The sequence below is a fragment of the Perca flavescens genome, chromosome 19 (genome assembly GCF_004354835.1).
Source record: "Perca flavescens isolate YP-PL-M2 chromosome 19, PFLA_1.0, whole genome shotgun sequence".
NCBI lineage: Eukaryota > Metazoa > Chordata > Actinopteri > Perciformes > Percidae > Perca > Perca flavescens.
In genome coordinates, this window is record NC_041349.1 from 5,802,975 (window position 1) to 5,827,045 (window position 24,071).

The 24,071-nt window shown below is 41.9% G+C and overlaps 1 protein-coding gene and 1 long non-coding RNA gene across 2 annotated transcripts in view; both read left to right on the plus strand.

Moving 5' to 3' along the window:
• Positions 1-24,071, plus strand: part of LOC114546155 (sialoadhesin-like) — a 41,060-nt gene that overhangs the window by 12,407 nt on the left and 4,582 nt on the right. The window contains exons 3-7 of the mRNA XM_028564832.1: positions 1,512-1,775; positions 1,855-2,097; positions 2,973-3,008; positions 3,643-3,906; positions 10,572-10,814. Coding sequence (XP_028420633.1) covers positions 1,512-1,775; positions 1,855-2,097; positions 2,973-3,008; positions 3,643-3,906; positions 10,572-10,814 — 1,050 coding nt within the window. The remainder of the gene's footprint in view (positions 1-1,511; positions 1,776-1,854; positions 2,098-2,972; positions 3,009-3,642; positions 3,907-10,571; positions 10,815-24,071) is intronic.
• LOC114545303 (uncharacterized) lies at positions 4,199-4,606 on the plus strand. The gene is made up of 2 exons (XR_003690870.1): positions 4,199-4,228; positions 4,301-4,606. It is a non-coding gene; the product is annotated as an uncharacterized LOC114545303 (long non-coding RNA).

Below are 24,071 nucleotides of genomic sequence, written 5' to 3' on the forward strand. Positions count from 1 at the left end.
TAGCAGGACCTCCATCAGCTCCCGTGGCTGATGATAGTGGTGTCGGTGGTGTCAGCGACAGTGACAGTGAGGAGGAGACTCGGGAGGAGAGGGACAGAGATGAGGGAGTGAGGGTACAACCTTCGGTAAGCACAACTCCCCTTAAAACACTTTGCCCCTTGATAAAACTGAACCAAAAACTGAGTGGTGGACAAACTGTTGATGATAACACTACAACAATTAAAGACGTAGGCATGCTTTACTGTATGATTGCATTAGTAGCCTATAAACATCGCACATCATGCAAACGTTCTTAACAAGAAGTGTAGCTTTTCTATCTGCTTAGGCAGACAAAAACTCATGATAAAAAAAAATATACATATACAATACATATATATATATATATATATATATATATATATATATATATATATATATATATATATAGCTTCTTTTATGATTCATGAGGCGTATAACGTTTTATTGTATTAATAAATGGCACTTTTTTGAAGTATGTAATATGTCAACTCTCACTGATTCTTGCTTACTCATTACATGGCGTTAGTAGTTTTAAGGAGTAGGAGTTGCTACACATTCAGGGGAGAGCAAGGACGGGGGGTGTTTGTGATCTTATGTGGTGGGCCGGTCTGGGCCAAAATGCCATCTGCGATTTTTGGTCCCAGTCCGTCCCTGTCAGTCACTGTGGCTCAAGCAGAGAGGAGCTTTTCCAAACTGAAGTTGATCAAGTCATACCTGAGGTCACCATGTCCCAAGGATCACTGGCCTTGCCGTCATGAATATTAATCACTCAATAGGGGAGCAGATTACATGCAATGACATCATTGATGATTTTGGATCAAGGAAGGCCAGAAAGGTCAGGTTTTAGTTTTAGTTTGTGTTTTCTGTTCTCAGTGCAAGAGTGTAATAATTAGATTATTTTTAGTGTGTCTTCACATTTGTGTGATGAAGGATTTGTGCTATTTAGAATATTTCTATATTTTATTTGTATATTATTCTTAATATTTTATATTATTGTTGCTCTCTGCTCTTGTTAATTTTTTTTATGATTGGATATATTGTTGGCACATTTATGTATATAGTGTATATTTATTTTAAGTTCTGATAACCTATACTGTCATATTTTGTGCAGAATGGTGTTCATTGTCTTTTGAAAGTGTGTTTCCTATTGTAATTGCAATAGTTAAATAATACTAGTTGTAATAATTAAATTAAGTGTGTTTTTCAAATGCTTTAATGAAGGATTTGTGCAATTGAGAAAAATCATTTTTCAATTGGGGGGCGGCGCTCGAAGGGGGTTTTGCCCTGGGTGTAATTCAATGTAGAACCGCCCCTGGTCCCAGGGGCATAAATTATTGCAAGTGTAAAGAGATGAGTTGATTGTCTCAGAGAATCAATGTGAAGCATCAGAGTTCCCCTCACACTTTGTCCTCTACACAAACTGTAGCCAAAGGCAGTGATTGTCCCATCAACTAGTTTTTTAACTACTACTTCCTCTTCCCTCCTCCCTCCAGCCTCTCTGACTGTGAGTCCCAGCAGCTCTCAGATGTTTGCAGGACAGTCTGTCTCTCTGAGCTGTGAGGAGGACGACAGCTCTGCTGGATGGACTCTGAGGAGGAACACAACCAGAGAAACCAGGACTCAGTGTGGAGATGGCTGGGGAAGACCTGCTGGTTCTTCCTGTATCATCAGCTACATGGTCCCAAGGGACAGTGGAGTTTACTGGTGTGAGTCCAGAGAGGGAGCAACCAGTAACAGCATCACCATCACTGTCACTGGTAAGATCAGACTGTGGAGTCAGTGTTGATGAAGCTGTGTGTGAATGGATGACATGCTGTAGTTTGTCTCTGTGTTGAGGTGGACCAGTGACCCTGCAGAGTCCTGTCCTCCCTGTGATGGAGGGAGAAGACCTCACTCTGACCTGTAGAACAAAGAGGTCCTCCAACCTCCCAGCTGGTTTCTATAAAGATGGCTCCTTCATCAGGAATGAGCCTGCAGGTCACATGACCATCCACCATGTTTCCAGGTCTGATGAAGGCCTCTACAAGTGCGACATCAGCAGTGTTGGAGAGTCTCCACCCAGCTGGGTCTCTGTCACAGGTGAGGAGGTTACCTTTGATTTCAGGAGTTCATTCATCCAGATATTCACCTGACAGCTGATTATCTCTACAGAGAAACACACAACCACAGCCCTCCTTTGAGCTCTCTGCCGCCCCCGACCTCAGACCGGCTCCACCTTGCTATCAGACTGGTCTGCCACCTGGTGGTGTTCTGTCCGTACTGCATCTCCACTTTCATCATGGGGTCTTTATATCGACACAGGGCCGGAAAGAAACACTGTGAATCATTCACTGACCTTATCAACTAATGCAAGCTGTTCTCACTCCCAACTCGTCTACATACTGACCCTTGGTCAGTGACTCTCAGCATCTGATACCGACACACAAGGCTTCCTACAGCGTCTGCATGGGACGCACCAGGTAGAGCAGCAGCTCAACCACCGAGCTGACCAAAAATCTGCACACAGGTTAGGGTGGTGGATGGGTCAAACAAACACAGGACTTTGCCCCAGAGTGTAAAAACGTGACGCAAAGGTCTACCCAGAGCGTCAAATATTGCCGTCGGATTACATTAAAATTAGTTGAAAGTCTTGAGTCTGAGATGCTATAGACTTAATGCATCAGTAACTAACACCAAAGACACCTGACCAAGCATCGCTTTTTGACAAACTGTGAGTGAGTGTGTCACTAAATCAATCAATATCACACTACCTCTCTGGGGTTGACTTGTCTCTAACAGAACTCTACATTTTCATTTCTTTTTAACCTGCCCTGACTGTAGGAAATGGCCTACCTGTTGGTTCTGTAAGTGATTTTGCAGACAGCTTTTAGGAAGTTATTTTATTTTTTTAAACAAACTTTAAATGTCTTGTTGTATCACAAACTCAAACCGACCTGATGTTCATTTCTCTTCAGTTCTGACCTCACTGCTGAGCAGCACAACAAACCAAGGTCAGTAAACTTTATTGTCTAGATAGAACAGTTAGGTCACGATCAAAAACGGCTTGAGTTAAAAAAAAAAAAAAAAAAACTTCAACTCAGAGCAGATTTGCTGATTAATTTGTAAATTTTTGAGCAGTTTATCATTGAGAAGCCAGAGGCCTCATTTATCAAAGCATGTATAGAACAAGTTGTCAATGTGTGTATAAACTGTTTGTACAAACAATAAATGTTTTATTAATCAAACCTGCACATAAACAACGATAGATCTCACTTACATCTACACCTGCTGGCTTGTACCCACTCATTCACATACAGAAACTCCCCCAGAATACCAGATATGGTTAACCACATCCCTTTGACACTCTGAGTAGCTTCAATGTAGAGATACTTGTGGGTAAAAGTAGAAAACGAGAAATATAAAGATGAAAAGCATCACACACAATGAGGTTAATATACTGGAGTGTCCCAGGAGCATAAATGATTGCAAGAATAAAGAGAGGAGATTGTTTGTCTCAGAGAATCAATGTGAAGAATCAGAGTTCCCCTCACACTTTGTCCTCTACACAATCTGTAGCCAAAGGCAGTGATTGACCCATCAACTAGTTTTTTTTAACTACTACTTCCTCTTCCTTCCTCCCTCCAGCCTCTCTGACTGTGAGTCCCAGCAGATCTCAGATGTTTAAAGATGAATCTGTCTCTCTGAGCTGTGAGGAGGACGACAGCTGTGCTGGATGGACTCTGAGGAGGAACACAACCAGAGAAACCAGGACTCAGTGTGGAGATTACTGGGGAAGACCTGCTGGTTCTTCCTGTAACATCAGCTTCATGTTCCCAGGGGACAGTGGATTTTACTGGTGTGAGTCCAGAGAGGGAGCAACCAGTAACATCATCACCATCACTGTCACTGGTAAGATCAGACTGTGGAGTCAGTATTGATGAAGCTGTGTGTGAATGGATGACACGCTGTAGTTTGTCTCTGTGTTGAGGTGGACCAGTGATCCTGCAGAGTCCTGTCCTCCCTGTGATGGAGGGAGAAGACCTCACTCTGACCTGTAAAACAGAGAGGTCCTCCAACCTCCCAGCTGGTTTCTATAAAGATGGCTCCTTCATCAGGACTGAGCCTGCAGGTCACATGACCATCCACCATGTTTCTAGGTCTGATGAAGGCCTCTACAAGTGTTACATCAGCAGTGTTGGAGAGTCTCCACCCAGCTGGGTCTCTGTCACAGGTGAGGAGGTTACCTTTGATTTCAGGAGTTCATTCATCCAGATATTCACCTGACAGCTGATTCTCTCTACAGAGAAACCAAAGACCACAAGACCTCCTTTGAGCTCTCTGCTGCCCCCAACCTCAGTGTGATTGGATGATGACTATGATGTCACCAGAGAGCATCACTTCTGAACTGATCTGAAAAGAAGCTGAAATCTCCGTAGATCAGAAACAGTTCCACCGGCTGTCTTGATATAATTATGATTTAAACATATTCAATATGAAATCATTGCTTTAAGTTTGAATTGCTGCTTTACTGCCAGCAACAGCTATCTCTGTAATCCTGAATATTTTATATATCATAACAAATAAAGCTTTTTTTCTCTGTAGTTTTTCATGAAATGGATCTGCGTTACTTTCTGTCTTTTACAGGGTTTGTATTTCAGTTTTCAGGTCAGTCAGTGTCTTTAACATCAGCTCCCTATCACTGCTCAGAGTGGGAATGAGGTGAACATTGTAAAAATGTGTTTGGATGAAAGCATCATATCAGTTGAGTCAGACAGACAGCAGGTGGCAGCACAGCTCCTTCTCTTTCTTTACACATGCTCCGTTCAGCTCACAGTTCACTCTATTGGCTCGCTTTTTAAATTGTTTTTCATCTTAACTTTTTAATTAATTCATCACTGAATTACAGAAATCTGAAGAGTATTTGGATATACGTGCAGTTCAGTGTCCCAAATTCGCCATAACCCTAACACCTGTTAAACAGCACAGGTGGTTTAGCAGTTTCATAATTAATTAAGGACAATGTATGTGGAATTTGCCAGAGGTGGGTAGTAATGAGTTTCATTTACTCCGTTACATTTACTTGAGTAAGTTTTTGAAAAAATGATACTTCTAGGAGTAGTTTTAAATCTCTATACTTTTTACTTTTACTTGAGTAGATTTGTGAAAAAGAAACTGTACTCTTATTCCGCTACATTATGCTACGATGAGCTCGTTACTTTTCTTTTTACCTCTTGGGTATTCTACGCGTCATTGCTTTTTTTTATGCTTTTATATTTAATGTTTTATTTTGACAGAGAGAGAGACTTCCGCTAAAGGCTCTACCACGTGACTGTGTTTCACCAATCAAACGTAGTTGTGCAGTCTCGTCACCAAGTTAGTTACATAAAAACAATTAACAATCATAAAACAAAACACAAAAGAGGTAAAGACAAGTCAAGTGCATTTCAATTAAATAAAACTGCATTAATTAAAACATTTGCACGTGTGGATGGACTCGTGTTCTTAACAGGAAGATACAGCTGGTACAAAATAACCTCCTGTTCACTTCCTCTCAACTAAACCGTGGCCATCTATGGGAATATACAGCTGGTTTATTTGAAAATCATCAAGTCATTTTCTAATGAATCTGTTTCAAATAAAAATTGTGAATCTTTGTGAAAAGATATCTTTCACCTCAGGCATTAAAACAGTGTTGGCATCATATTATTTGCATTCAGGTGTCAGTCATTTTTCATCTCAACATCTTCATTTAGTTTTTCTTCTCTCTACTTCATGTTATGGAAACCACAACACTGCGGGTTGAGACTTTTTATAACAAGTATTTGTCATCTTTGGCGCTGTTTTTGATTTGTTTTTATGTAGCTTTTTCCAACATTTGTCACTTTTTTTCTTTAAGTCATAGTTCTGAAATAGAAAGTTTTTGTGAACGGGTCAAATTTGACAAAAGGACAACAGGAGGATTATCTAACAAATGTGGTACAATGTAATTTAAATTAGGTTTATTGACCATGAAATGAAAAAAAATTAAATGAAATGATGAAAAAAGTGACATGTTTTAAAAAGAGTCACAAGCATCGCAAAAAGCAAAAACGTTGAGTGAATGTATGTATGTATTTTCTTCATGGCAACAAAACAAACCACAACACTGCCAGTCACAGAGGAAGAGTTTACTTGAATCAAAAATAGCTAAAAACCATCTCTGTGCTGTTCTCTGGAAAGAAGAAACATACAAGCATGTTCCACTTCCGGCCACATGAAATGTTGATGTCACAGCAGGTGATGAACACTGCTTACAAAAAAGTCATACAGCAATGTTGCAAAAAAGTGAAAGGTCATTCCTGCTGATATGATATGTAGGAATCATTTAGGAATTTCGAAGGAACCATACAGGAATTCAGCATAATAATAATAAATTTAAATTAGGTTTATTGACCATAAGAAAAAATTGCTTCATGGCAACTAAAAATAGTTTGTTCAGAGGAAATCACAAAACTGTGACACAGGAAGGAGGGTCGATGTGATGCTATGACTATAAACTGAACAAAGTGAAGACATCATTTCACCAACTGTTAGGATGGAGGACACATCTCTACTGTGGCTACTCTGTAAGTAAACTCTTTGAGCGTTTCTAAAACTATCAGCTGAAAGAAATACAAAATTAAATGTTTTTGTTTGGATAAAAATGCTTCTGAATGTAAATATAAGAAGTTCATGAGGAAAAATATTGCGAGTCATTATGAAATGTTATTTCCATTCATTATTTAAACTTTAAATGTTTTGTTGTATCACAAACTCAAACTAACCTGAGGTCCATTTCTCTTCAGTTCTGACCTCACTGCTGAGCAGCACAACAAACCAAGGTCAGTATAAACTCTGAGAACACTTTATATTAAAGTACACAGGGTTACAGATATTCAAACAGGGAGAGGGTTAATTTTGTCTGACTTCATTAGATCAATAACATGTTTTCAAATGAGCATTTTGTTGATTTCCTGAAAAGCAACGAGTCTGAACATACAAGGTTTACGCCAGGCAGAGATGATATGTTCCTCTTTCTATAGTTAGATTATTAGAACTAATCTACTTGAAGTTTGTGGCGTACTAAACCACACAGCTTCCATTTTCTAAAGTTGCCTCTTCACACTTACCCTTGTGCTGTCTTCTGAGTGCATATGAAAATCTCACTGCACGCAATTGCATAACACTATGACCAATCACAACAATATATGGGTGGACGTATCCAGAGCCCCATACGCTTAGCTACCAGAGGAGCTAACTGGTAGATTAAACTCTTAGCTACCAGAGGAGATAACTGGTAGATTAATCTCTTAGCTACCAGAGGAGCTAACTGGTAGATTAAACTCTTAGCTACCAGAGGAGCTAACTGGTAGATTAAACTCTTAGCTACCAGAGGAGATAACTGGTAGATTAATCTCTTAGCAACCAGAGGAGCTAACTGGTAGATTAAACTCTTAGCTACCAGAAGAGCTAACTGGTAGATTAAACTCTTAGCCACCAGAAGAGCTAACTGGTAGATTAAACTCTTAGTTATCAGAAGAGCTAACTGGTAGATTAAACTGTCGTCATCCTATATCAGAAACAGCGATGTGATTGATGCAGCTCGGCTACAAGGGCATAGTTAATGAGCATCATTACTGAATGCCAGAGGGACTTGCTGAGAACTCTGGATTTGCAGGGTTTTAATCATGTCAATCTTTAATCTATCAAAGTTTAGTCCAGATATGTGTTGTTTTCCCATCAACCAACAAGTGATTGTGTGTGTGTGTGTGTGTGTGTGTGTCAGTGTGTCTGTGTGTGTGTGTGTTTGTGTTCAGCGTGTAAGTTCAGTGCGTGTGTGTGTGTGTGTGTTTACTGTGTGTGTTTCTGCCTGTCTGTGTGTCCGTGTGTGTGTGTGTGTGTGTGTTTACTGTGTGTGTTTCTGCCTGTCTGTGTGTCCGTGTGTTTGTGTGTGTGTGTGTGTGTGTTTGTCTATGTGTGTGTGTGTGTGTGTGTGTGTGTGTGTGTGTGTGTTCAGTGTGTGTGTGTGTGTCTGTGAGTGTGTGTCTCTGTGTGTTTGTGTTCTGTGTGTTTGTGTGTGTTTCTGTTTGTTTCTGTGTGTGCATCTGTGTGTCTTTAGTGTGTTTGAGTGTGTCTGTGTGTTCAGTGTGTGTGTGTGTGTGTGTTTAGTGTGTGTGAGTGTGTCTGTGTTTGTGTGTGTGTGTCTGTGTTCAGTTTGTGTGTGTGTGTGTATGTGTGTTCAGTGTGACTCTGTGTGTGTGCGTGTGTGTGTGTACTTTTGTTGCTCATCATCACATAATTTATGGTTAGGGTTATGACCAGTTTTCAATTATTTTTTTGTCCTCTTGTTGTACAGTACAGGCCAAAAGTTTGGACACACCTCATTCAATGCGTTTCCTTTTTATTTTCATGACTATTTACATTGTAGATTCTCACTGAAGGCATCAAAACTATGAATGAACACATATGGAATTATGTACTTAACAAAAAAGTGTGAAATAACTGAAAACATGTCTTATATTTTAGTTTCTTCAAAGTAGCCACCCATTGCTCTGATTACTGCTTTGCACACTCTTGGCATTCTCTTGATGAGCTTCAAGAGGTAGTCACCTGAAATGGTTTTCCAACAGTCTTGAAGGAGTTCCCAGAGATGCTTAGCACTTGTTGGCCCTTTTGCCTTCACTCCGCTGTCCAGCTCACCCCAAACCATCTCGGTTGGGTTCAGGTCCGGTGACTGTGGAGGCTAGGTCACCTGGCGCAGCACTCCATCACTCTCCTTCTTGGTCAAATAGCCCTTACACAGCCTGGAGGTGTGTTTGGGGTTTGTTTTTACAAAGATTCTGGCATTCATTAATGTTTTCTTTACTTGGATTTGTAGATTCTCACTGAAGGCATCAAAACTATGAATGAACACATATGTAATTATGTACTTAACAACTCATTGCCGTCATTGTGAAGCGCGTATCTTGCAGTTATGGAAATACCATGAAAATGTTATTTTACTCTGTTATTATGTGGGTAAGCCACCGCACATCCAAATACGTGCGCTTCATGACCCACAGGCCGTCAGTCTCCATAAAATAACATGGCAAAAGTCAACCCGCTACCTGATAGCCCCAAATATATTTACATCTTTCTAAAAACCTTTTCCATGTCTCACCTTTATAAAATATAGTATAAACACAGATAGGTGTGCAATTACTTAGAATACTGCCTGGTCGGGACGAATGAAACAGCTGTTTCAATTGTCCCGACAGCAACAATTGACATTTTAACCTATTTTGCTCCTAAACTAAAAAACTCTGACATCCCACACTGTAGGACATTTTAAAACACTAATTCATCTGTCGTATGACCATGACAATGGTACATGCAACAATAAATACAACATGTCATTTAAAAAAAAAATACTGCATCAAACATTTTACTTACCGCACTCAAATTGGGTTCGCGGGTCTAGCTTTGTAGCAGCATGACGTCATGACGCCAACTTTCATGTCTGGTAGATATTGTGTGCTATACGTGCTGACAAAATTTGACATTTGCAACGTGTATGGTTTTCAGGATAACTGCAATGTTTCATTTGTCCTCCGTTTCAATCATCCCGGTTGTACCCTAACCAATTATTTGGAGCAATTTTTCATCACTCAAATGTGCGTAAGAGTGCTTTTCAGTGTTCGTAGATTTTGTTCTTATCTAAGAACAAATCCAAGTAAAGAAAACATTAATGAATGCCAGAATCTTCGTAAAAAGTGCGTAAGTGGGGTTTAAGAACACATTTCTTCGTAAGAACGGTTGGTGAATGAGGCCCAATGACCCCAAACACACCTCCAGGCTGTGTAAGGGCTATTTGACCAAGAAGGAGAGTGATGGAGTGCTGCGCCAGGTGACCTAGCCTCCACAGTCACCGGACCTGAACCCAATCGAGATGGTTTGGGGTGAGCTGGACAGCAGAGTGAAGGCAAAAGGGCCAACAAGTGCTAAGCATCTCTGGGAACTCCTTCAAGACTGTTTTGATGCCTTCAGTGAGAATCTACAATGTAAATAGTCATGAAAATAAAAAGGAATCGCATTGAATGAGAAGGTGTGTCCAAACTTTTGGCCTGTACTGTACATGAGACATTACATTCATCAAATAATTGAGGACACAAATATTAAGAAACAAGTTTGGGTTTCAGATCATTTAGTGTTTTCTAAACCCTCCTCCCTCCAGCCTCTCTGACTGTGAGTTCCAGCAGATCTCAGATGTTTGAAGGACAGTCTGTCTGTCTGAGCTGTGAGGAGGACGACAGCTCTGCTGGATGGACTCTGAGGAGGAACACAAGTTACGAAAACAGGACTCAGTGTGGAGATGGCTGGGGAAGACCTGCTGGTTCTTCCTGTATCATCAGCTACATGGTCCCCGGGGACAGTGGAGTTTACTGGTGTGAGTCCAGAGAGGGAGCAACCAGTAACAGCATCAACATCACTGTCACTGGTAAGATCAGACTGTGGAGTCAGTATTGATGAAGCTGTGTGTGAATGGATGACATGCTGTAGTGTGTCTCTGTGTTGAGGTGGACCAGTGATCCTGCAGAGTCCTGTCCTCCCTGTGATGGAGGGAGAAGACCTCACTCTGACCTGTAGAACAAAGATGTCCTCCAACCTCCCAGCTGGTTTCTATAAAGATGGCTCCTTCATCAGGACTGAGCCTGCAGGTCACATGACCATCCATCATGTTAACAGGTCTGATGAAGGCCTCTACAAGTGCAACATCAGCAGTGTTGGAGAGTCTCCACCCAGCTGGGTCTCTGTCACAGGTGAGGAGGTTACCTTTGATTTCAGGAGTTCATTCATCCAGATATTCACCTGACAGCTAATTATCTCTCACAGGGAAACCAAAGACCACAAGCCCTCCTTTGAGCTCTCTGCCCCCGGCCTCAGACCTTGTGTTCAGACTGGTCTCTCAGACCTCAGACCCCCTCCCCCTTGTGGTGATACTGTTTTACCACCTGGTGGTGTTCTGTCCATTCTGCATCTCCACTTTCATCATGGTGTCTTTATATCGACACAGGGCCACAGGTAACTCTGAATCATTCACTGACCTTATCAATCAATCTCACCACGCTGGTGGTTTATTTTTATTTTTATTTAACCAAGTAGGTTGTTGAGAACAGATTCTCATTTGCAACAGCGACCTGGCCAAGAAAAGCATAACTGTGCGTACACACCGCTGCCGACTTGAGCTGCAAAGAAGCTCTGGCCGCCCTGTAGAGGATGCTTGTCAGAAAGTCCGGGGAAGCTGTTTGACGCTTTGGCTGCTCTGACGTGGCAGCGTTCTTCCATCATGTTCAACACGCGATTGAAGAAAAAGCACAAGCAGCAACTGCACGGCCAATACACTGATACGAGAAACCTTTTATAAATTACATATATAATGCCTTCTCCAGGTAGGGAATGAGTCCTTACCCCAAGTGAAGGAGTTCAAGTACCTTGGGGTTTTGTTCGCGAGTGAGGGGACAATGGAGCGGGAGATTGGTCGGAGAATCGGCGCAGCGGGTGCGGTATTGCATTCGATCTATCGCACCGTTGTGACGAAAAGAGAGCTTAGCCAGAAGGCAAAGCTCTCGATCTACCGGTCAGTTTTCGTTCCTACCCTCACCTATGGTCATGAAGGCTGGGTCATGAACGAAAGAACGAGATCCAGGGTACAAGCGGCTGAAATGGGTTTCCTCAGGAGGGTGGCTGGCGTCTCCCTTAGAGATAGGGTGAGAAGCTCAGTCATCCGTGAGGAGCTCGGAGTAGAGCCGCTGCTCCTTTGCGTCGAAAGGAGCCAGTTGAGGTGGTTCGGGCATCTGGTAAGGATGCCCCCTGGGCGCCTCCCTAGGGAGGTGTTCCAGGCACGTCCAGCTGGGAGGAGGCCTCGGGGAAGACCCAGGACTAGGTGGAGGGATTATATCTCCAACCTGGCCTGGGAACGCCTCGGGATCCCCCAGTCGGAGCTGGTTAATGTTGCTCGGGAAAGGGAAGTTCGGGGTCCCCTGCTGGAGCTGCTCCCCCCGCGACCCGACACCGGATAAGCGGACGAAGATGGATGGATGGATATATAATGACAGAATTTGTATTGTTGGTTGCGGCGGTGTCTGTTAGCAGTTAGCTCGCTCGTTAGCCGCTGAACCGCAGCAGAATGCAGGCAGAGTGAGCCGCCGCCAGCTGTTGATCCGTGCAGCACTTCACCGTGAGCAGGGACCCAGTAACAGCGATTATGAGCTTTTCCTCCATTTTCACGTAACTATTGCTTTTGTAGGAACGAAAGTTTACATCGTATGTTTCTCCGGGAATCAGCCAGCGCGAAGGATGTCTATATTCCGATTGGTTGCTGGTGTTTGCCGCTGCTTGCCTCTGAACCGCGTCATAGCTCATTAGCATAAAGTTGACATACTTTCAACTTTTGGATTGACCCTCAAAACGCCCAAAACGCGACGCCGACAGATTTGCCGCTCATTGCAGCTGAGAGAAGCTTCCGTTGAAAATGAATGACTTCCAGTATCTTTAGAAGCTCAAGTCAGCGGCGGTGTGTACGTACAGTAAGCGTGCAAGACAACATACAGTTTCACATTCGATATAGTACAAGAAAACAGAATACAATAGGCTACATTGAGTACAGATTAAGTAGGCATTACACAGCCGGTGCAAAGTGAGGTGTACGTAAGAAGAAAGATATGCAAAAGTGATATGGTAATAACACAATATACATGAATAGACAGTTTATAACACTGCTGAGATGTAATGAAGAGTCAGTGATGTTTGGTTGTCTCTAACAGAACTCTTCAGCTGATCAATTATCTACATTTTCTTTCTAACCTGCTCTGACTGTAGGGAATGGCCTACCTGTCGCCATGGTGATGACCTCGCCCACCCAGGCTGAGGAGGGATTGGATGATGACTATGAGAATGACATCACCGCTGTCACCAGAGAGCATCACTTCTGAACTGATCTTAAAAGAAGCTGAAATCTCCGTAGATCAGAAACAGTTCCCCCGGCCGTCTTAATATAATTATGATTTAAACATCTTCAATATGAAATCATTGCTTTAAGTTTGAATTGCTCCTTTACTGCCAGCCACAGCTATCTCTGTAATCCTGAATATTTTATAACAATAAAGCTTTTTTTCCCGTAGTTTTTCATGAAATTGATCTGCGTTACTTTTTTTTACAGGGTTTGTATTTCAGTTCTCAGGTCAGTCAGTGTCTTTAACATCAGCTCCCTATCACTGCTGAGAGTGGGAATGAGGTGAACATTGTAAAAATGTGTTTGGATGAAAGCATCATATCAGATGAGTCAGACAGCCAGCAGGTGGCAGCACAGCTCCTTCTCTTTCTTTACTCATGCTCAGTTCAGCTCACAGTTCACTCTGTTGGCTCGCTCTTTAAATTATGTTTTTCATCTTAACTTTTTAATGAATTCATCACTGAATTACAGAAATCTGAAGAGTATTTGAATATTATATTTAAGTAAAATTTTGTAAAAATGAACTTAGGTCAGTCAAAAAGTACAATGTCAGAGCCATAGAGAGATTGAGTTGAGAGACTCTTTGATCTTTCTAGTCAATCTAGTCAAGATCTTTCTTTTCTTTGATGGTTCATGCCTGTATAGTTCCAAAACACACCGTGCTGTCATGTTTTATCGGACTGACAGCAGCGATTGAGATATTGAATGGTAAATATGAATGAAAACATAACCAAATACTTGTTTGACTGTTATTGCATTATTGCATATTTGTAAATATCAGTTTCACATTTGGAGTGGTAGGGTGACAACTGAAAGCCAGAGAGCATTTGGTTGAACTCACCTGTCTTAACATGAAGTGGAGGATCCATCAGCATGTTAGCATTTAGCATGTTAGCCACAACCAGCATGCACCTGTTGGTGAAGTAACATGGCAGCAGGTGTGTTTGATTTGCGTCACTTAGCTGATGATACTTACACACTTTTACTGAAGGAACATTTTCAATGCAGGACTTTTAACAGAGTATGTTCACAGTGTGGTAGTAGTACTTTTACTGCAGTATCTGAATACTTCTTCCAGCGCTGAATGTGAGAAGAAGATAAGCTTGAAGAATGCGATAACCGTAGCTAGGAGACACTGTTCCAAGTGTAAGAGGACAAATATGCAGTGTATGTCTTTGTGTTTCTCCCTGCGGCGGTTACCTGGAGCACAGGCGTGGTGTGTGTGTGTGTGTGTGTGTGTGTGTGTGTGTGTGTGTGTGTGTGTGTGTGTGTGTGTGTGTGTGTGTGTGTGTGATTAAATCTCTGCTGTTTTGTACGACATTTAGCTCTTTGCTGAGATTCATATTAATCTTATCAACAGATTCTTAATAAGTAGTATTCTCAATTCTTACGTGATGTGTCAGCTGACATTAGTACTTCAACATAAAATCTAACAGGTGATCCTAGGCTGTTGTGCTGTAGCTACCTCAACCATCCCAAATATAAACCAGCTGGCCAACATACCTGGATCAGCTGACACTGGCATCTGTGTCGGTGAGGTGTGTTCAAACAGAAACTTAGCATGTTAGCTCTCTAGACTGAAGTTGGCTAAACTCCCAGGCTAGTGTGGTTCAGCCAACTTTGACTGTTACAACCAGTAGTAGTGTAGTGTGGATTTCTCTATTTATGACTTACTTGACTTAATAAATTATTCAAGGACCAAAATGGCGATATAGTTTAAAGAATAGAACATTCCAGAATAATGAAACCACTTCCTGTCTGATTAACAAGTCCTACACAGCAACAGACAAATCCTGCTCATTGTGCCTTTTATGCGAGCTAATAGACCTTACCTCATAATCTGTCATAACAGAGAGAGCACAGGTGTATGTAATCTAACATTTAGGATGGCTGCATTCCATATAGGTATACATGTAGGATAGCCTTACAGATATGAAACATCTCATTATTATGAATACCACAAACAAGAATACATTTAAAATTACTATGCACATCCAAATTACTTTTGGTCCCTTCCTAAATACTGTTCATGATACGGTTCAAGGAATTGTTCCAAAAAAGCATCGCAAAAAAGTGTAGAAATAAAGAGTAAAAAAAGTGTAAAAAAAGCACTGGAAAAGTTCTGAAAAAAAGTGTTGAAGGCATCCAAAATACTTTTCAAAGTACTTTCCAAAATATTGTTCATTGTACTGTTCAATAACTTGTTTAAAGTTCTCCCATTATTTTCAGATTCATTTCACACAGCTGAGGTGAACTGCTTTTATTCTCATTAAGAAAAAAACACGTAAAAACAGACAGGACTCCGTCTTCTGTTACACAACTTTATTGACACTCAAAACAACTTTACACTTCTAGAAGAAACACTATCAACAGGATTGACCACAAAACAATATAGGCTATATATCTGCATGTGTAAAAGCCTGTTGTGTTTCCATGAACTTCATATGGTTTATATATTTCTAAGTCACAACACACATTTGACATTTCAAACAAGACAACGTTGTTTCTGTTAAAACAGCTGTTAGAAATATACTGCAGTACACAGTCAGATCACAAACCTACTTTTTATATTTATGTCAGAACAGATATTCTTATTCTGTAAAGCTAAAAGTAGATATTTGAATGAATTGAATGGAATCACTCTTAGTCTGACCCTCTTCTGGGACCAACTTATCATGGGAGACCCTACAGGAGCTCAGAGCTCCAGATGATATAGATCACAGACACTATGGGTACACAAACCCCTCCACCGCGGTAAGGTGGTGATTCACAGAGGGGAAGTAATAGAACCTTTTCAGGTTCTATTACCAAACAAATAAAGTACCAGAACCCAAAACTATTTTAGGTTCTGTTACTTTAAAAAAAAAAGTAGGTGGGGTTAATGGAGCATATTAGGCTTTTTCAGACCCAAAAGACCTCACACCCACAGAAATAATGAAAATCTAATGGTGATATACATCAATCATGTTTGATAAACTAGACATGAATTAAACAGCTCTCTTAGATTAACTGAACCGCCGATGTTTCATCATCAGCAGGTGGTCCTGGTCTCTTGTTCTTACGTCTTTTATAGATCAGGACAACAACCACTGCAACAACAGCTACAGGAATCAGTCCACCTGGAACACCTACAGCCAGTCCAACGATGAGGCCTCCAGGAGAGGAGTTTCTATCCTCAGTGACATCATTCATTGAGTGTCCATCCTTGGAATGTCCTCTGTTTGAACCTGAAGATGAATAAAACATATGAGTCAGTAAATGTGAGGATAATGGAGCAGCCTTCATCCTCTCTGATGTTAGAAACTGCAGCTACAACCTGATACTCAGAAAAACTCACTGAGAGAGACTCACTCACCTGCTGGCTCTGGAACCTGCAGACGGATGATTCTGATTGGCTCAGAGTCAATGTTGGCTCTCTTTTTACGTCTTGAACCATCTGATGCAACTCGACACTTGTATGTTCTAGCGTCGTGTCTGCTCACATTCTTCAGATTTAAAGACACGTCTCCGTCCTTCAGATCTCTGTCCACCAGGTCCACCCTGTCCTTATAGGATGGATGCTGCTGGGTTGGATCCAGGTGTCCATCGCTGTAATAGAGGACGATGGACGATGGCTCCAGGTCAGGTCTGGTCCACTCTACAGCTCGGATGGAGACATTGCCAGCCCGACAATGCAGAGTGGCATTATGTCCAGGATGAACTGTTACCGTCAGATCTGACAAACAATAATAGACAATAATAATAATCAATAATAAATAATAAAAAGTAATTTTATTTCAAAAAGGCCTCCACAGGTGTGACACGGCAGGTTTTACATTTGAATAAAAGGTAAAAGCCTCAAAACAAAAAAGCCTCTGTCTCATCCCTCCCTTTCTCTCTCTCTCTGTCTCCTCCCTCTCTCTCTCTGTCTCTCTCTCTCCTCTCTCTCTCTCTGTCTCCTCCCTCTCTCTCTCTCTGTCTCTCTCTCTCCTCTCTCTCTCTCTGTCTGACTTCTCTCAACCTATTTTAACTGCTCAGTTAGAAACAGTGTTCTTTATATTTTAAAGTAAATAACAAAGTTCGACAAAACACAAACCCAATATTTTTTAAGAAAATGCATTTACTTGTTACACAGCTTTGCATTGCGCACTGAGACGGAATAACGAAGGGAGAGAAAGGCTGAAAGGAGGAAACAGGAAAAGCTAACAGAGCTAACTGAGCTAATGGCTAACGATGATGATGTAGCTCCTTGACTAACTCTCATTTACTGGGCCGGGAGACCTGGCTTGAGAGCAACAACCCGTTCATATTCCTTTACGGTAAAAAATACAGAAGCCAAACAATCTTTGTTAAATCAATATATTTGATCAAGTTATTGATTTTTTTGTAAGTAGCCATGTAATAAACAATATAATGGAGAGCAATTCGGTCATCCCTGGTCATGACCAGATCCCTCTACATTATCCCTCGGATACTTCATATTAGAGCTGAAGATCTTTGCCCGAACGTCGGTCTTAATTTCTATTATTTTACACGGGCTCGGGCCGGGCTCGGGCCGGTATCGGGCTTGGCTTCGGGTTGCGTGGTAAATCAGCGGTCAGCTGATGCGTTTCGATTAGCGCGAAAATGGATCCTGAGGAGGTGAAACGGAGGCTGGTCTCTGGAGGACTTAGCCTGTTTCTTTGTTCCAACTTCCAAGTGGCCTATAGCCTCCGTTAGTCATGAATAAATGATGTTAAAACATGTATAAATGACTCATTTTTTACGAAAGACAAAGGAGCTGTGTGCGTGCGGCGCAGTCTCTTTTTTCTTTCTCTCCCTTTTCTGCCGAGTGGTGCGTGTGCCCGCTCGCGGTGTGAAGCGCGTGTCCGCGCTATTCTCCGACACTCCAGAGAATGTCTAATAAGGGGAGAACTTCCACTCTCGGGAAAAGTCCGGGTTGGTACAATGGGGCTTAATAGGGAGTGAGATAGTGAGATAGGGAGTGAACAGGCTCTCCATAGACAGGCTCTGGACACTCTAATCACTGCTGATAGACATAGGCCTTTTAACCAGTCGGGCTGTAAACACGTTCGGGCCTTTTCGGGCCGTACTTTTAAGGCCCGATTACAGCTCTACTTAATATACTTACATGTAAAACAGCTCCTACATTATTCATAAACTTTACAAAACCTGAAACTGTCTATGTTTTAAACACAATCATCATAACAAACAAAGGTCAGAAATAAAGTCTAGATAAATCTTTTCAGGATAAATAAATAATAATATTATTACCAGTAGCTGCTTCGGACAGAATGAGCAACAGGAGCATAACTGGAGCCATGAGAGCCGAGAGAGTCTTGATCCGTTGCCGTCTTGTGTCCGTGAGTTTTAGTTTGAGGCTTTGCTATTTATTCAAATATTTAAAAGTGGGTGGATCTACCAGCGCGGGTTACATCAGTACTTGGTACACTCTGTGGTCGCAATTCTGGAAACTTCTGGAAGCCACCGCCCTCTGTACACCTTGTTAGACCTGATTTGTAGTCAAGAGCTGCCGAGACTCATCAACTAATCATTCAGAGCAGCAACAGACTGTAGATCCGACCAGGCAATCTGATTGGTCAACTAGACATTTAGAAAGTGCTCCAATCAGCATCACAGCACACCCAGAGCCATTTGAGCACGCCATGCTCACCACTTTAAATATTACTCCGTCATTTCCTTTAAATTGGTGAAATTGGTTTCTCCTCCACACTATGAACACATATGAGCCTCTCTATAGTCCATGTGGCCCTCTGCTGGACGTGTGCAGAGGGATCAGAGCAGAGAACAGCGGAGGCTGGTATCCGTAGGTCGACACAAAGGGAGACAGGCCAATGAAGGAACATGAAAGCATGGTGTGTGTCTATACTCAACCCGTATCAGCTGCTTGGTCCAGGACGTACCAGGTTCCGGTACACCAGACAACGCAGGCCCATCTTGAACTCCTGGTTGAGTCGATCTGAGTGCTCATTGGTTTGAGAGTGGTAACCGGACAATAGGCTGACTGACGGCCCTATGAGGCTACCAGGGAGTATGTCATTGTATTATTTACATTCAGTCATTTTGCATCCCAAAATCTTCATTTAGTTTTTCTTCTCTCCACTTCATGTTGTGGTTCACTGCCCTATTTTAAAAGTGAATGTTTCTGCTTCATGGCAACTAACACAACTTGATTTCTCATAGTGTGTGCAGAGGGAACCACAAACCTGAGCACAGACACAGAGGAAGGAGGAGGGCTTACTTGATGTGACTATGAAGTGAACAAAGTGAAGACATAATTTCACCAACTGTTAGGATGGAGGAAACATTTATACTGTGGCTACTCTGTAAGTAAACTGAGCGTTTCTAGAAACATCAGCTGAAAGAAATACAAGATAAAATGTTTTTGTTTGGCTAAAAATGCTTCTGAATGTATATATAAGGTTCATGAGAAGAAATGATGGGAGTCATTTTGAAAGGTTGTGTAAATTATTTTGCAGTTTTTAGCATGTTATGGTAAAAGGTCAAACTAACCTGATGTTCATTTCTCTTCAGTTCTGACCTCACTGCTGAGCTGCACAACAAACCAAGGTCAGCAATAGGTTTTTGTCTAGATAGAAAAGTCAGGCCCGATCAAAACACTGCATGTTTTTTTTCAGGACGGCTTGAGTAAAAAAAAAAAAAAAAAACTAAGAGCAGAAAAGCCGCTGATTAATTTGTTGATTTTTCAGCAGTTTATCATTGAGAAGCCAGAGGCCTTATGTATCAAAGCATGTATAGAACAAGTTGTCAATGTGTGTATGAACTGTTTCTACAAATAATAAGTTTGGTATTTATCTAACCTGCACATAAACGACGATATATCTCACCGACATCTACATTTGCCGGCTCGTACCCTTTTTTTACCTTTTGTCATTCAAATAAAGAAAACTCCCCCAGAATACAAAATATGGTTTAACACGTCCCTTTGAAACTCTGACTAGCTTTAGTGTAGAGATACATGTCGTGAGAAAAAGTAGAAAACAAGAAGGATGAAGATGAAAAGCATCACACACAATCAGGCTGAGATACTGGAGCATCTTGGGAGCATAAATGATTGCAAGTGTAAAGAGATGAGATGATTGTCTCAGAGGATCAATGTGAAGCATCAGAGTTCCCCTCACATTTTGTCCTCTCCACACACTGTAGCCAAAGGCAGTGATTGTCCCATCAACTAGTTTTTTAACTACTACTTCCTCTTCCCTCCCCCCTCCAGCCTCTCTGACTGTGAGTTCCAGCAGATCTCAGATGTTTGAAGGACAGTCTGTCTCTCTGAGCTGTGAGGAGGACGACAGCTCTGCTGGATGGACTCTGAGGAGGAACACAATTCTAGTTTCATGGATCTTGTTCCTCCTCAGAGTCCATTCAGTGTGGAGATGGCTGGGGAAGACCTGCTGGTTCTTCCTGTAACATCGGCCACATGTTCTCATGGCACAGTGGAGTGTACTGGTGTGAGTCCAGAGAGGGAGCAACCAGTAACAGCATCAACATCACTGTCACTGGTAAGATCAGACTGTGGAGTCAGTATTGATGAAGCTGTGTGTGAATGGATGACATGCTGTAGTTTGTCTCTGTGTTGAGGTGGACCAGTGATCCTGCAGAGTCCTGTCCTCCCTGTGATGGAGGGAGAAGACCTCACTCTGACCTGTAAAACAAAGACGTCCTCCAACCTCCCAGCTGGTTTCTATAAAGATGGCTCCTTCATCAGGACTGAGCCTGCAGGTCACATGACCATCCACCATGTTAACAGGTCTGATGAAGGCCTCTACAAGTGCAACATCAGCAGTGTTGGAGAGTCTCCACCCAGCTGGGTCTCTGTCACAGGTGAGGAGGTTACCTTTGATTTCAGGAGTTCATTCATCCAGATATTCACCTGACAGCTGATTCTCTCTACATGGAAAGCAAAGACCACAAGACCTCCTTTGAGCTCTCTGCCGCCTCTGACCTCAGTGTGATTGGATGATGACTATGATGTCACCAGAGAGCATCACTTCTGAAATCTCCATAGATCAGAAACAGTCCCCCCCCACCCCCCATCTTGATATAATTATGAATTAAACATATTTAATATGAAATCATTGCTTTAAGTTTGAATTGCTCCTTTACTGCCAGCCACAGCTATCTCTGTAATCCTGAATATTTTATATTATAACAATAAAGCTTTTTTTTCTCTGTAGGTTTTCATGAAATTAATCTGCGTTGCTTTCTGTCTTTTACAGGGTTTGTATTTCAGTTCTCAGGTCAGTCAGTGTCTTTAACATCAGCTCCCTATCACTGCTGAGAGTGGGAATGAGGTGAACATTGTAAAACTCTCTTTGGATGAAATCATCATATCAGTTGAGTCAGCCAGCCAGCAGGTGGCAGCACAGCACCTTCTCTTTCTTTACACATGCTCAGTTCAGCTCACAGTTCACTCTGTTGGCTCGCTCTTTAAATTATGTTTTTCATCTTAACTTTTTAATTAATTTATCGCTGAATTACAGAAATAGAAGAGTATTTGGGTATACGTGCAGTTTAGTGTCCCAAATTAGTTCAGTGTCCCAAATTAGCCCTAACCCCTTAACCCTAAAACCTGTTAAACAGCACAGGTGATTTAGCAGTTTCATAATTAATTAAGGACATTGTATGGGGAATTTGGGACACTAAACTGCACGTATACCGAGTATTTGAATATTATATTCAAGTAAAATTGGGTAAAATGAACTTATGTCAAAATAAAACTTAGGTCAGTCAAAAAGTACAAAACAATTTAAACGGTGTGTTCCGGTAATAAAATAAAGATCATTAACATGTCAACACACACATGACATCTCACCACAGAGTGTGTTGAGTCCTGTGTTGTTTGACCCATCCACCCCCGCAACCAACCATTTTCGTGCTTTCATACTATGCGCTACCCTTTTCGCTCTTAATGCTATCTTCAAGAACCGTACAGCTACTGCTCTCCCCGCTGCGTTCTACACACACGCTGAAGGGCGTTTTTTGCATCATATCTGACGCTGAAAGCCACTGCCCAAGTTTCAAGTTCGGAGTGAGAACTTGAGGTTGGCATTACTAACGCCAAAAAGCTTTAGAGTGACGCAGTTAATGCCACAGCCTCAGAGGTCGAACCCCGGCCCAAATAAAAAAAAAAAAAAGGTCAGATATTAAAATTGATGCAATAAAACGCCTAGCCCTACCCCGGGACAGTGTTTATGCCACGGGACGCCAGAGCTGACGCCTCTTGAAGTGGAACAGGCCCCCCGAGTGCTCCTCTCTGTAACGCTGGGCCCAAAACAGCACAGAGACCCAAAAGCACAACTTGAGGCACTCGGAACTCGTCATCTCACTGTCGGTCTCCATTTGCCACATCTCCCAACAGTGCAAAACCAGCCATTGTGCGTCACTGCACTTGGCATACCTTTTTATACCCAGTGGTTAAATTGGGCCGGGGATCTCCGGGGCTCAGCCCCAGCAGAAAGCCCTGCTCGTTTGTGTCCGGATGTGCCTGCTTGCAGGCAGTTGCCTACTGGAAATATATCAGATACTGAGAATAAATTAAAGCTTTTTGAAATGGCATGTCTATTTTGTCTCGGCGGAGCTGAGATGACAAAAATCGCACCACGGCCGTATTCCTGTTCAGCTGCTTAATCTTGTTGTCAGTCGACCATTGCGCAACGCTATCGCATTCGCACCTAGGTAGGCTTAGGCTATATTTTTTGATGAATGTTCTTGGGAGATCCTTAGTTGCGCGGGATGTGGAAGCATGTGTGTGTGTGTGTGTGTGTGTGTGTGTGTTGTGTGTGTGTGTTGCAGTAGTATTAAAGAGAGAGATTTGGAGAAAGATGTTTGTGTGAGGTGGACCTGGTCACCTCAGACCCAAATCTTCTCAGATTTTGCTACTGTCATATGCTGCACTGTCTCTTCATGTGGCACATTATGTTTGGCACATTGTATGGTTCACGTCTTATATCATAACAAGGTAATACAATGTGTAATCAAGTGATGACTGATTAACAGTAATGTAAATGCTAAATGCCCTAATATCTGTTGATACTACAACAATGCAAAGTATAGGCTCTTAACCTTGCAGTTTTGCACATATCATGTACGACTCGATTTCTCCATTTCTTTGCACAAAACTCTCCAAAAAGTGCCATTTAATGGTTTATTGGGGGGGGGGGCCCTAGGGAGAGCCCCCCCCCCCCAACATAACAAATCCCATTTTCTTATATTATTATTTTTTATACCCATCAATTGGATTGTTTCTAAAAAGCTATAGGTGTCGGAATCAATCTAATTGCAAATGACAAATAGTTCTGCGTAAGGAGCATGTAATTAGTCAAACTTCCTATTGTACCTTTCACAATGGTTAAAACATGCTTTAGACCTACAGTCAGTAAAAATAAACACTGTTTAAAACACTATATATGATGACCATATTAAAATGACGAAGGCATCGGAAACATTATCAGCGTAAACATTATTTGTCCTGTTTATCGTATTCATGAGAATAAACTTCATAACATGCCAATATAATTACAGAACTTTGAGTTTTATCTTGTTTTATTTTGTCTTTTGTGTATTGTGTATTGTGATTTTAAGTGTATTATAATCCTCATCAGCAGGCCATCCTGACCTCCTGTGCTTATGTCTTTCAAATATCAGAAGATAAGCCACACAAAAAACTACAAGAAGCATTCCAACTGCAACACCTGCTGCCAGTCCAACGACGAGGCCTACAGGAGAGGAGTTTCCATCCTCAGGGACATCATTCATTGAGTTTTCATCCTTGGGGCGTGCACTCTTCTGACCTGAAGATGAATAAAAAACATGAGTCAGTAAATGTGTGATAGTGGAGCAGCCTTCATCCTCTCTGATGTTAGAAACTGCAGCTACAACCTGATACTCAGAAAAACACACTGAGACTCACTCACCTGGCTCTGTAACCTGCAAACGGATGATTCTGATTGGCTCAGAGTCGATGTCAAGACTGCCTCTCTTCGTACGTGTTGAGCCAGCTGATGCAACTCGACACTCGTATGTTCCAGTGTCGTTGATGTTCACA